Here is a 15252-nt window from a genome sequence, read left to right as displayed (position 1 = left end):
AATGGTGGCACCATGAGGTTCATTTTTTGCCAAAAAACGCTTATTTTATGTTTTCGTGTAAGGTTTGAATCACAATGTTGGACTCCATTTATTGATTTCTTGTGAGCCAGAGATCATGTTAAGAACCTTTGCAAGGGATTGAGAAGCATTAATGTGATTCATAATACATTTGTATTGTTTAAAAGTAGTTGACCAATGATTCAATGAACAGCTAAAACTCAAACTGTGCTTGATAATATATTTAGAATATGGACTAAAAATGTGGATCTAAGATATTTGGTATACTCTATAAGGTGCCATAATGTTTCATGAAAAGTGATCGAAATTTTGTCATAAAAGTCATAAAATAGCAGCTTTTTCCATAACTTTGAGCTCCTGGTGCCACCATTAAACTTCTGAATTTTGTCAAAATATTTCACTCAGTGTGTTTTCTTACCAAAAGGAACATAAAAACAAAAATGTATCATGATCGGAGGAACTTTTCATTTTTAGGGGGCAACTGATGCACCCTAATGACCGTTCTACACATCTTGAAATTTCGTTTAATTTGGACAAATTTAACCAGTTATGCCCCTGATTATTAACAAACTTGTACTTTGGCAATTTCATCAAGGTGTGCTCGCTTTCTGAAATCAACTTCCCTCACAATTATTATCCCCAGCTGGCCGAAAGGCCTGAAGGAGGATTATGTCATGGTGATGTCCGTCTGTCTGTCCCAGGAAGGGTACTCGCCTTCTGAAATCAACTCCTCTCACAATTTTTGGAGGAATTTCACAAAACTTGACTGGGTTCTTTTTTTTTTTTTTGTCTTATGGCCCTTTTCCACTACCCTTTTTCAGCTCACTTCAGCCCGACACGGCTCGCGTTTCGACTACCTCAGAACAGCACGACTCAGCTCGCTTCAGCCCTGCTTAGCACCCAAAACTCGCACGGTTTTGGAGTAGGGCTGAAGCGAGCCAAACCGAGCCGAGTGGGGCTAGGGGCGTGAGCAGACACTCCCCTGTGCACTGATTGGTGAGGAGGAGTGTCCTCACATGCCCACACACGCCCCGCGAGCACGCTGGGATCTGTAAACACCGTAAACCCGGAAGAAGAAGAATTACGAATTACGAGAATTTCTGAAGCCTTATGCGCCTCGCCTCATCTATACGCTCTTGCCAGTATCTGTTGGCGTTGTCGGTGACAACAAGCCACAGCACCAAGACCAGCAACACTAACGACTCCATGTTTATTGTTTACTATCCGGGTCGTGAGACTACCGCTTAAAAGATCACTGATGTCACTGTTTGCGCCGCCTAACGACATCACGTGACGTCCACCCACTTTCGCTAACTCCACCCAATGTGTCCACCCACTTCCAGCCAGCACGGTTCAGCGCGGTTGTAGTCGAAATGCAACTCCAACAGCCCCGCTCAGCCCGACTCAGCCGCGTTGGTAGTGGAAAAGCGGCATTAGTCTGTATTTTTTCTTAGTTACCGACATATCAAAGTGGACTTAATACAGGTTTATACCAACCAGACTAGCACAATTCAAATATTTGTACAGATACAGCTAGGCCTCTCGATTACATATAAAATTTGGGCTCCACTTCAACCTCTAATAAGAAAGACTTGGTTTTGGGCACCCTGTGCACTATCAAGCTAAAATAAACCTCTTTAGTTTGCGCTTACTTAAGGTTATTTCAGCATGGAATTATTCAAACGCGGTATTAGGACTCAATTTAGCCTTTACTTTAACACAAAACTTCATTTATAATTGAATAGTGTCGAGAAGAGTCTTGGAACACCCAAGAGTGAAAGAATCCAAATTTCCTGTCAATTTAGAAGCCAAACACAGAATGACGCTGTGTTTTACGTCATACGTTCGCCACAGGGACTCAACACACCACGCCGCTGAAACATGGCTCCCTTCAGTTGCTTGCTGGCTGACAGCACTTTCACTTTGGTGGTTTTTTACCGACCCCTGCGTTACTGAAACGGTCCGACGTGCTCGGGACGGTAAGGGCTTGGAGTGTGCCTCCCCCGTGGCTGTTTCAGCCCTTAAATAATTTTCAGTGCTTGAAGAAGCCCGCCCAAAAAACATCATCAGCTTAGACTGCGCCATTGTTTGGTTTACGCAGAGATAATTACACCACCACACCAGGCCGATTAAGATGCATCGAGATTGGTCAAAAGCTTGCCGCCCATTTGGTCATTGTGTAGTTGATTTTTATTTTATTTTTTTTTATTGGTCACAAGCCCGTGCTCTTTGTTTACACTCTGACTTCCTGCTGTCTCTTCACCGGGGTTGGATTTCGGCAGACGGAGGGAGTTGTGGAGGGATTTCTATAAAAGATGACTAATAATAAAGATGACCAATTCGTCACTGTGATGACTGCTAGTAGTTTTCTCTTTGTCACTGATGGATTATGTTCGTCAATGACCAGCATAACGAGCGCCAGCGGAAATCCTGGGTTCTGGTGTTTAATTTGCAGGTTCATGCTATATTTTTGTTATTCCCGTCAGAGGTTAGGGGTTGAAAAGAGGATGTGACTAGTGCCATTTAATAGGAGAAAAAAATATAAAAGATAATGGTCGGGCTTCACAGTTGGCTCCTAAAAATGACTTCTTTTCCTACTCACCATTTTCCAGCAATGTTCAGTTTCCAGGGTTCCCGCGGGTCCTTAAAAAGTCTTAAATACAACTTTCGGTTTTCAAGGCCTAAAAATGTCTTAAATTGTTTGGAATGACTGGAATTTTCGAAAGGGAGGTATTAAATTTAATATCGGACCGAACGAGTGAAATGTCTCCATCCGGTTTGGGGTATTTTTTTAACTGTAATTTTAAGTGACCAGCGCACCTTTTGGGTGCAGCATTGGTTCTGTGCGTTCTGTGCATTCCGTAGATTAAGAACTAACGTTAGGAGGCTACTGGAGGAGGTGCGGTGGTTGTGAAGAGTGAGAGATGCGCAGGTAGCTTACGTGGGCGCTAGAAAGCGTTGATAATTATGGGAAGATGTCTGTTTAACGACAAGTGGTTGGGGGATGACAGATACCCCTAAAATAAGGAGAAGAATCGTTTGCGATAAAAAGCGCTGGATCGCACAAATGTGTTTAAAGACGGTAACGCAGCGCCGGGGACACGGCGGACTGGGAAACTGGTTTTTCACGGACACGAGGCGCGCGCGCGTGTTAGAGGTCAAGCACTCCGGAGTGAAACGCAGGGGGGTTCGCGCATGCGCACAAGAGTCAGGTGGAAAATGGGACTTATAGGAAATACTACTACTACTAATAATAATAATGATTAGCATCATTTTTTTTTACATACCGTAATTAACATTGTTTATTGTACTAAGTTTAATATAAATATATAAACAACCTTTATTTCAAAACTCAATTACAAAGAACTCCAGAAAATACAATAATTCTAAATATAGTGCAATATAAATAATTTGCACAAAGTTTTTTAGTTTTATTACTTATTGTCTACAACAGTGTTTTTAATATAACGATAAGAATAATATTAACAACCACTAATTAGTAGTAGTAGTAATTATTATTGATTATTAATCATTACTACTTATGAATTAGTGATTAATAAGTACTAGGGATTATTAAATGTTATAAAATTAAGTTATTAAAAATTATTAAAAATAATTATTAAAAATTAGCAATTGGTAGAATACAAACAAAATACTCATGGATTATAGATAATTTTTTAAAATAGTGAACATTGATAAAATAACTATACTACTACTACTAATAATAAACAATAATACTACTAGTAATACTTGTTGTAAATGTTGTTGTTGTTATTATCAGTTCAATTGTTATATCAATGTTCACTATTAAAAACAAATTATCTATAATCCGTGAATAATTGTTTGTATCACTACTACTACTAATAATAATAACTTTTTAATAATAATTTTAACTAATCTTATAACTCAATTTTATAGCATTTTAATAATCACTAATTATTTATTAGTATAATTTAGTAGTTGATAATAATAATTACTAATTATTAAATTGCATTTTGATAATCACTGCTTATTAAGTAGTAATTAATAATACTGAATTATAATAATTGCTACTCTATTATTAATTAATATAGCTAATAAGTAGTGATTATTAAAATGTTATAAAATTGAGTTAATTTTTTTATTATTTAAAAAGTAGTTATTATTATTATTATTAGTAGTAGTAGTAATACAAACAATTATTCATGGATTATAGATAATAATTAATGATAATTTTTGAATAATGAACATTGATATAACAATTGCACTGATGATGATTAGTTTACAGTTATTACAACACATTGATTGATTAATATTGATAATGGTTATGAAAGGTGACAGTGTATAATGTAACGCTCTGATGATTGTATGACTGCATAAACAGGTTTATGCTGTTACCTGCTATAATGCAGAAGATACTCGAGAACTTCCTCAGCCAGCTGCATACTGTACCACACTCAGACTGATTTTGCCATCGGACACAAAATCACATTATCAAAGATAATCTTTGGGGATTGAAATAATGCCGGCTAAGGTTGTTCAGCTGGTTCTACTTGCCGTTTATTGTTTTGGTTTTTGAAATGATTCACGGTGTTTTCTCCAGTAAACCCCAGTCTTCTCCTTGCTGCTACAGTAGTTCTGCAGGCCCAAAACACACGACTTTGCTTCAGCTGTTTGTATGTCTAACAGTTGCCACTGATGCACCCTGTTGTTCACCAATTGTGTGCATTCTTCTTAAAGTTAGTAAAAAAAAAAACTATTGCAGAAAACAGTTTTAAGTTGTCGTATTTATCATTTTCTTTGCCATGGTACAGTCTTAATTTTTCCATTTAGAGGTCTTGAAAAGGTCTTAAAAGTCTTTAAATTTGTACTTGAAAAATGTGCAGATACCCTGGTTTCATAGTAATAAGAAGTCCAATGTAGAATTTGTGGAGATAGCGAAAGTCCCAGAATGCAGTGCAGCTGTACTTGCAGCAGAGACTCCGTTACAGTAGCGTTACAGCAGACACTCAGCTTGGCTAGTTAGTGATCTGTGAGATGAGCTCAGTGGAGCCATTTATAGAATAAATTAGTAAAGTGCTGCTGCAACAAGCGCTAAGCGAGGAAGATTTTAGTCTATTATATTTTACTGTGAGCTTTACTTCCAAGATGCTTGCAGTAAATCATAACTTTACTACGCATTGTGTTGCCCAAACCTCAGCCAGGAAGAAGATCCGGAAGCCGCTGAAGTGGATAGCTGAAGCGTACCACGCGGGCATGTCCGCCTCAGAGCGTCGGCGTGTGCAGAATAACTTCATGTGCGGCGAGCTGCGGGTGGTGGTGGCCACCGTGGCGTTTGGGATGGGCCTGGACAAGTCCGACGTGCGCGGTATCGTACACTACAATATGCCCAAAAGCTTCGAGAGCTACGTGCAGGAGATTGGACGAGCTGGACGAGACGGAGAACCTGCGCACTGCCACCTGTTCTTGGATCCAGAGGTGAGTTTAATAAGACCTAGAGATGGGATCAGTGCACTATTTTCAAAACTTTATTTAGTAGTTAATAAGCTCGGCTATTCTCATTGCATCTTTTGTAATCCTCGGCAAACTCTGATTGCTAAATTAGAGATGATGTCAACTCATTGAAGACTTTCATCATGTGTATTTGAAGATCTAACTCCTTCCTAATCAGAGCATTGTTTCTGTCCCAGTGTTAAGTACAACCCCAATTCCAAAAAAGTTGGGAAATGTACAAATTGTAAATAAAAACGGAATGCAATGATGTGGAAGTTTCAAAATTCCATATTTTATTCAGAATAGAACATAGATGACATATCAAATGTTTAAACTGAGAAAATGTATCATTTAAAGAGAAAAATTAGGTGATTTTAAATTTCATGACAACAACACATCTCAAAAAAGTTGGGACAAGGCCATGTTTCCCACTGTGAGACATCCCCTTTTCTCTTTACAACAGTCTGTAAACGTCTGGGGACTGAGGAGACAAGTTGCTCAAGTTTAGGGATAGGAATGTTAACCCATTCTTGTCTAATGTAGGATTCTAGTTGCTCAACTGTCTTAGGTCTTTTTTGTCGTATCTTCCGTTTTATGATGCGCCAAATGTTTTCTATGGGTGAAAGATCTGGACTGCAGGCTGGCCATTTCAGTACCCGGACCCTTCTTCTACGCAGCCATGATGCTGTAATTGATGCAGTATGTGGTTTGGCATTGTCATATTGGAAAATGCAAGGTCTTCCCTGAAAGAGACGTCGTCTGGATGGGAGCATATGTTGCTCTAGAGCCTGGATATACCTTTCAGCATTGATGGTGTCTTTCCAGATGTGTAAGCTGCCCATGCCACACGCACTAATGCAACCCCATACCATCAGAGATGCAGGCTTCTGAACTGAGCGCTGATAACAACTTGGGACGTCCTTCTCCTCTTTAGTCCGAATGACACGGCGTCCCTGATTTCCATAAAGAACTTCAAATTTTGATTCATCTGACCACAGAACAGTTTTCCACTTTGCCACAGTCCATTTTAAATGAGCCTTGGCCCAGAGAAGACGTCTGCGCTTCTGGATCGTGTTTAGATACGGCTTCTTCTTTGAACTATAGAGTTTTAGCTGGCAACGGCGGATGGCACGGTGAATTGTGTTCACAGATAATGTTCTCTGGAAATATTCCTGAGCCCATTTTGTGATTTCCAATACAGAAGCATGCCTGTATGTGATGCAGTGCCGTCTAAGGGCCCGAAGATCACGGGCACCCAGTATGGTTTTCCGGCCTTGACCCTTACGCACAGAGATTCTTCCAGATTCTCTGAATCTTTTGATGATATTATGCACTGTAGATGATGATATGTTCAAACTCTTTGCAATTTTACACTGTCGAACTCCTTTCTGATATTGCTCCACTATTTGTCAGCGCAGAATTAGGGGGATTGGTGATCCTCTTCCCATCTTTACTTCTGAGAGCTGCTGCCACTCCAAGATGCTCTTTTTATACCCAGTCATGTTAATGACCTATTGCCAATTGACCTAATGAGTTGCAATTTGGTCCTCCAGCTGTTCCTTTTTTGTACCTTTAACTTTTCCAGCCTCTTATTGACCCTGTCCCAACTTTTTTGAGATGTGTTGCTGTCATGAAATTTCAAATGAGCCAATATTTGGCATGAAATTTCAAAATGTCTCACTTTCGACATTTGATATGTTGTCTATGTTCTATTGTGAATACAATATCAGTTTTTGAGATTTGTAAATTATTCCATTCCGTTTTTATTTACAATTTGTACTTTGTCCCAACTTTTTTGGAATCGGGGCTGTATAAAGATGAAGAATGTACGAGGAGGAAATGCTACCTGATTTTGTGATTTGCACAGGGCGGAGATCTTCACGAGCTGCGCAGACACATCTATGCAGACACCGTGGACTACTTCACAGTTAAGAGGCTGGTGCAGAAAGTTTTCCCTCCCTGTAAGTGCAGGCGTATCCATCAGCATCAGCAGTTGGCCCAGGTAACTGATTCAGTCTGCCATATTTGTAATTGTATTTATTCAGTGGTTTGTATTAGTGTGTGCATCAGGACTCCACGTGACCCAAGGGACCAAACAAAAAAGGCAGAGAAGTAGATACGTGTATCAGTCCATCCATCGATCCAACCATTCGTACTATCCAGTCTTGTGTACGTTCATGCATCCAATCGTCTGTCTGTCCATCCCATCGTTTAACCAGCCGTCCATTTATATAATCATCCATCCATCTGTGCCACCATCTGTCCATCCATCCAGTCTTGTGTATATATTCATTAGGGCTGTAACGATACACCCAACTCACGATTCGATTCGTATCGCGATTTTTGACCCACGATTCGATACGCCCACGATTTTTTTTAAAATGTTTTTTTAAAGTAGTAAATTTGACTTATTAACATTTACTTACTTACATTAACTATTTAATAACAAATAATTCAGACCACTGCAGAGAATGAGTAATATGTATGCAAAAATGAACAAATGTATATCCAAAGATTGTTTTATTTCTCAAAATAATACTGTTGAGCTGGAAGCTCTGTTTTTTTTCGGTTCTGAAAAAGTCATTTTTCCAAATCGTGTAAATCTGTTAAGATTTTTTTTGGGGGGGGGGGGGGGGGGTGGCTCTCTCACTGTCTCACTCTCATAGGGCCAATGATTTTCTGTGATCGCGGAAAACAGATGGAAATTACGGAATTTTTATGGTGAAACATTGCTCGCGTGTCAAAATGTAACTGCCGCAGAAGGCTTCCACCCAAGCAGACATGCCTTCAGTGTTGCCAGATATTGCTAACGTTTTCCACCCCAAAATGTGTTCAAAACCAGCCAAAAAGCACCTAAACCTGCCCAATCTGGCAACACTGCATGCCTTTCCGGTCAAGTGATTGTGATTGGCTTGTGGCACACCTAGCCAGCCAATGAGCTGCTTGTTTACAGATTCGCTCCCCGCGTCGCAACCAGAATGGCGACCGCTTAAAAGAAATGAATGCTCTGCCAGTGGCGAGTGTGGACGTTGCGTGACTCGCAGAAGATTGTCGCAGGTCGGCGAAAAAACGACTTACTAATAGATATAAAAAAATAAAAGTAATTTAAGTAAGTTTAAAATGTAATTTAAATAAAAAGTAAAGTATTCATAAATTGAAGTTTGGAAGCGCCTCTGTTTTTGGGCTGAGAAGTTTGAAAGGGTGTACTTTGATTCTGCCTTCTTGTATCGCAATACGGATCGTGGCTCTGCGTATCGCGATTTCGATTTCGATACGCATATCGTTACAGCCCTAATATTCATGCATCCAATCATCTGTCTGTCCGTCCATCCAGTTATTTAACCAGCCATCCATTTATAGTCATCCATCCATCTATGCCATCCTTTGTCTGTCTGTCCATCCATTTGTACCATCCAGTCTTGTATACATTCATCCATCCAATCATTCAACCAGCCATCCATTCATACGATCATCCATCTATCTATGCCACCGTTTGTCTGTCTGCCCGTCCATCCGTCTGTCTCCCCCCCATTCATCCATTCATACCATCCAGTCTTGTATACATTCATGCATCCAATCATCTGTTTGTCCATGTCCTCTCTCACCACATCCATGTATCTCCTCTTTGGCCTTCCTCGTTTTTGTGTGCCTGCAGCTCCATCCTCAACATTCTCCTTCCAATGTGCTCTGCATCTCTTCTCAGTATGGGCCCATACCATCTGTCTCATCTCTCTTAGCTCAATTCCCAAGCTCTCCACATGTGCTGTCCCTCTGATGTGCTCGTTCCTTATCCTGTCCAACCTCCCATCGCAAGCCTTAACATCCTCAACTCCGCCACCTCCAACTTTGCCTCCTGTCTCTTTGTGAAGGGTACGGTCTCCAATCCATACATCACAGCTGCTCTCACTACTGTCTTATACAGCTTACCTTTCACTTTTGCTGGGACTTTCCTATCACAAATGACTCCCGAAATCCTTCTCCAACTGCTCCACCCCGCCTGCACTCTCTTTCTCACCTCACTATCGCAGCCCCCATTTTCCTGCACAGTTGACCCCAGGTACTTGAATTCACCAACTTTCTTGACGTCTACTCCTTGCATCTTCACTACACTCTCATCCCCATTCTAATCATCTATCATCCGTCCATCTATGCCACTATTTGTCCGTCCATCCATCCTTGTAACAATTTTTTCCATCTGTCTGTCCATCTATACATCCATCTAACCATCTGTCTAATCAGTCTATCCATTGTTCCATCCAACCTTCTGTCCATCCATCCAACCATTGGTCTAGCCATCCTTTCGTACCATCCAGTCTTGTATACGTTCATGCATCCAATCATCTATCTGTCCATCCAATCATTTAACCAGTCATCCATTTATACTATCATCCATCTGTCTATGCCATCCTTTGTCTGTCCATTCATTTGTCAGTCCGTCCATCCATCCATTCAGTCTTGTATACATTCATGCATCAAATCATATGTCTGTCTGTCCATCCCATCATTTAACCAGCCATCCATTTATACTATCATCCATCCATGCCACCATTTGTCTGTCCGTCCGTCCATCCAGCCATCCGTCCATTTGTATCATCCAGTCTTGTATACATTCATGCATCTGATCATCGGTCTGTCCATCCATCCAATCATTTAACCAGCCATCCATTTATACATTCATCCATCTATCTGTGCCACCATTTTTTCCGTCTGTCCATCCATCCCTGTAACAATTTGTCCATCTAACCATCTGTTTATTAATGTCTGTCCATCCATCCATCCGTCCATCGAGTCATCCATCCATCGAGTCATCCATCCATCCATCGAGTCATCCATGCATCCATCCATCGAGTCATCCATACATCAAAACAGCCATGCATTCAATCATGCATTTGTCCAGTGGTACATTTTAGTAAACAATTTATCCTGTTCAGGGTCGCTGTGGTTTCTATTGCTTATTTGTTTAACCTACATATAATCATGATGGAGTTGAATATCTTGCCAAAATATAGGCAGAATCGATCAAGGGTCTATGAGGGTAGGTGAGATGGGTCAACATTTCTTTTGACCAGATGCAATTGGTCAGGATTCCTTTGGGAACACACAGGATTGGTCAGAATTTCATTAGGAGTGAGCGTGAACAATTTCTTTCACGACTCTGGTTTATATATTCATTCTTCCATGTAACTTGTGATCACTATGATTTAATCTGAATGGTCTACCATTCAGCAAAAGTGGATGAAGCTGAGTGCTACTGTTCCTTCTCCAGGCCATGGAGGCGGATGATGCCGAGCTGATGGAGTTAATGGATGACTGTGAATCGTCCGGAGACCACCAATACGAGCAGCGAGACGCAACAACACCCACCCACATCCAACAAACACAACCAGAGCAGATGGGAACCGCGCAAAAGAACCCACCCCAGTCAGAAAGCTCTCAGGAGTGGAACAAACCAATAATGCAGGTAGCAGAGGGAGAGTCGGAAGGTTCCATTACTCAGTATCGGGGAGATGAGAAGAAACCGGAGGGACAAAAATGTGAGGATGAGAAGGCGGGAGGAAGTGAAAATGGTTCAGAGATGATGCAAGAAGAGTGTGAAGGCGGTGGATGGGGCCAGCGTGTGTGTCACACCCACGAGAGAACCATTCCAATGCAGGATACGGTGGACGAGCTGGACATCACAGAAGAAGGTAAGGATAGAAAGACAGTAATGGAAGAATTGTTTTTTCTTGTGAGTTCATTGATTTTCGAGTGTTTTTCTGCTCAGGTTTGGAGACTTTGTTGTGTTATCTGGAGCTCCATCCTCAGCGCTGGGTGGAGCTGATGCACCCGACGCTCTCAATGTGTCGCTTGGTGTGTTATGGAGGACCTCGGGAGCTCCGCAAGCTCACCAAAGTGTATGTTGTCTCATTGAAGTTTTCTAACAGCTTTACCTGTGGGATGTGTATAGGTTTCTTTTTTTTCCCTCCTCCACTAATGAGAACTGCAGGAAAAAAAAGAAAGCACAACTTTATTCATCACACACTTGTGAAATTCCTCTCTGCATTTAACCCATCTGAAGCAGTGAATGAGCGCGCGCACACATACCCAGAGCAGTGGGCAGCCATGCTAACAGCGCCCGGAGAGCAGTTGGGAGTAGGGCTGCGTACTGGTACTGTGTACCGGTACTGTACCGTGAAAATCGATTCGGTACAGGTCCAGAATACCGCATCATGAAGTACCGGTACTGTACCGATATAAATTTACACCAAGTATTTGCTTATTTTGTGACTGAAGATGCATAAATCCTACCACAAAGACGAAAATTTAGCACTGGAAAAGACGTAAAATGCCGCGCTGAAACTTGAAATTAGAGCCATCTTTGATTTGAGATCCTCTCGCCACAGTCTCACGAGACATTGCGAGAGCTTGGCTGATCCAGCGTTCTGATTGGCCAAAAAGACTCAAAAGCAGGTCAGCCATTTTTCCTTTGCTGGCATTGGCAGCCTTTGTTGCTTTGTGTAATTTTGCCGTGTAAGTTAAAGGCCGCGGACTGCGCGGAGTCTGTAGTACTCTAGTGTGGTCACTTCTCGCTGTGAGACAACTTATGGCTTTTTGTCCCAAGTTAACTATAGGGTGACTGAGAAGTGAGGTAGGAAACCTAGTTATGTTCGGTTTTCTTTGAATAAAGATACTGACAAGTTGTCAACAGTTTATTAATGTTTCTGTCATTATTGAAGAAGTTCAGAAGAATTTGTCAAATTGTTCAGGTACAGGTCCGGACCTGTACCTAAACCTCTGTACCAGTACCTGTACCTGATGTTGCGTTTAGGTACGCAGCCCTAGTTGGGAGTTAGGTGCCTCGCTCAAGGGCACCTCAGCCCAAGGCCATTCCATATTAATCTAACCACATGTCTTTGGACTGTGGGGGAAACCGGAGCACCCAGAGGAAACCCACGCAGACACGGGGAGAACATGCAAACTCCACACAGAAAGGCCCTCGCCGGCCGCCGGGTTCAAACCCGGAACCTTCTTGCTGTGAGGCGACCATGCTAACCACTTACACCACTGTGCCGACCCATTAACAGTAACATTCTGAGATATTGTATTTGGAAAATAGCAAGAAAAGAGTTACAGTATTCAAGAACTAGTGCTTGTATGATGGCGTGACTTCCTCACAGGGTCTCCAGTTCAATCCTGAGCTCGGGTTACTGTCTGTGTACTGTTCTCTGGTTTTCTTCCTACTGTCCAAAAAAATATATGTTGATTGGCTATGAAATCATCAATAGGTGTGTGTGGTGCCTTGGTATATCCTGTATTTAGTTGTTACTATTAAAAAAGAAAAACCAATTAGAACTAGCACATTAATATAAACCAATGATTACCTCACCCGGGACGGAGTCCACAGCGACGTATTGTTTTCGGTGTTTTTTTTTTTTTTTGTAACATTATGGGAAAACAGCTGAACCAATCTTCATGAAACTTTCAGGATAGATGGGCATTGGCTCAAATAGAACCCCCAACATTTTGAGGGTCATCCGGTCAAGGTCACCAAAAAGGTCAAAATTGTTTTTTCGCGATATCTTCCTTCATATTCATCATATTTACTTCAAACCAGTTCCAAAATGTTAATCTTTCAATTCTGCTTCCACTGATATGCGACATGATAGGGTATCTCTCATAGTGTTCTTAGCGGTTGGGGGTCAAATGTCAAGGAGGGGGTCAAGGTCATTGCTAAAATTTGCATATTTTCCATTATAACTCAGACGGTTAGAGAGAAACACCCCTCTATCATCAACATATAGGAAGTCATATATGGGCTTTCATTTGGCACAATGACCTTTGACCTTGTTTGTTTGTATGCGTGTCTGTCTGTTAACAATCTAGCATCTAGACGGTTGTACCAATTGGCTTCAGATTTTCAGGGTAGGTGGGCAATGGTCCGTAGATTACCTGATTAAATTTTGGGGGTAATCGGGTCAAGGTCATTGGAAAGGTCAACCTTTCGGTCAAAATAACATTTTCCATTATAACTCAAACGGTTTGACAGATTTTACTATTATGAGCATATAGGAACTCCCATATGGCCTTTCATTTGGCACCATGATCTTTGACCTTGAAAGGTCAAACTCAAGGTCATGGATTTTCAGAGGGCACCATTGATGGTCAGTGGAGGATGCTGGGTGGAGGCTCTCCGGAAATCGACAACCATCTCCTTCATCTTCTCCACATTAAGCGAGAGATCGTTGTCTCTGCACCACGCGGCCAGTTGGCTCACCTTGTCCCTGTAGCATGACTCATCATTGTTGTTAATGAGGCCCACCACAGTCATGTCATCCGCAAACTTGATGAAGAGGTTGCTGTTGTGTGTTGGTGTGCAGTCGTAGGTCAGCAGGGTGAAGAGAAGGGGGCTGAGCACACATCCTTGGGGGGCCCCTGTGTTCAGTATGATGGTGCTGGATGTGTTGCTGCCAACCCGGACTGCCTGTGGTCTTCCGGTCAGGAAGTCCAGCAACCAGTTGCAGAGGGAGGTGTTTAGTCCTAGACAGTCCAGTTTCTGGATCAGCTGCTGGGGGCTGATTGTGTTAAATGCTGAACTAAAGTCTAAGAACAGCATCCGCATTTAAGGGTCCTTAGTGTCCAGGTGAGTGATTGCTGAGTGGAGAGCGGTGAAGATTGCATCATCAGTGGACCTATTGGCCCGATATGCAAATTGGTATGGGTCCATGGAGGGAGGGAGGATGGATTTGATGTGCTGCATGACTAACCGCTCGAAGCACTTCATAATGATGGGGGTCAGTGCCACAGGGCGGTAGTCATTGAAGCAGGATGGAGAGGCCTTCTTTGGAACAGGGATGATGGTGGTGCTCTTGAAGCAGGTGGGAACAACAGCTTGGCTCAGGAAGGTGTTGAAGATGTCTGTGAGCACTTCTATGAGCTCCTTTGCACAGTCCTTTAGCACATGACCTGGAATGTTGTCAGGTCCTACAGCTTTGCGGGTGTTGATCCTGGAGAGGGATCTCCTCACGCTGGCTGGAGACAGGGACAGCACCTGGTCATCCGGAAGGGGTGGTGTCTTCTGTGCAGGCATGCTGTTGTTGGCTTCAAACCGTCCAAAGAAGTTGTGTAGACTGTTCAGCAGAGTGATGTCCTTGTCACAGGTCTGTGGTTGAGGTTTATAGTCCGTGATGGTCTGTATCCCCTACCACAGGCTCCTTGTGTCTCTGCTGTCAGTGAAATGATGGGCTATCCTGCTACTGTACTGCTTCTTTGCTAGTCTGATGCCACGGGACAAGTTGGCTCTTGCTGATCTCAGACCAGCCTCATCACCTGCTCTGAAAGCAGTGTTCCGGGCTTTCATTAACCGATAGACTTCCCCCGTCAGCCATGGTTTCTGGTTGGCCCATACTGTGATGGTCTTAATGTCTGTGACATCATCAGTGCATTTACTAATGTAGGCTGTAACAGTGTCTGAATACTCCTGGATGTTGATCTGGTGGTTGTAAGTGGCTGCCTGCTTAAACATGTCCCAGTCTGTGATGTTAAAGCAGTCCTGAAGTGCTGAGGAAGCACCCTCTGGCCACACCTGTACCTGCTTCTGGACCGGTCTGGTGACTTTGACCTTCGGCCTGTATGCTGGCATTAGCATAACAGTGATGTGGTCTGAAGCACCAAGATGGGGGAGGGGTGAGGCCTTGTATGCTCTTCTCAGTGTTGTGTAAACCTGGTCCAGTGTGTCGTTTCCCCATGTTGCAAAGTCAATGTGTTGATGTAACTGAGGAAACA

General features: G+C 42.4%; 1 protein-coding gene across 4 annotated transcripts in view; it reads left to right on the top strand.

Annotated features, from left to right (window-relative positions):
* Positions 1 to 15252, top strand: part of recql4 (RecQ helicase-like 4) — a 106830-nt gene that overhangs the window by 56021 nt on the left and 35557 nt on the right. For all 4 annotated transcript variants that reach the window (XM_060942605.1, XM_060942604.1, XM_060942607.1 and 1 more), the window contains 4 exons: positions 5198 to 5475; positions 7358 to 7492; positions 10757 to 11177; positions 11255 to 11384. In XM_060942605.1, coding sequence (XP_060798588.1) covers positions 5198 to 5475; positions 7358 to 7492; positions 10757 to 11177; positions 11255 to 11384 — 964 coding nt within the window. The remainder of the gene's footprint in view (positions 1 to 5197; positions 5476 to 7357; positions 7493 to 10756; positions 11178 to 11254; positions 11385 to 15252) is intronic.

This window comes from Neoarius graeffei, chromosome 16 (genome assembly GCF_027579695.1).
Source record: "Neoarius graeffei isolate fNeoGra1 chromosome 16, fNeoGra1.pri, whole genome shotgun sequence".
Taxonomy (NCBI): Eukaryota; Metazoa; Chordata; class Actinopteri; order Siluriformes; family Ariidae; genus Neoarius; species Neoarius graeffei.
The sequence above is the reverse complement of the archived record's forward strand: the minus strand, read 5'-3'. Positions and strand labels throughout refer to the sequence as shown.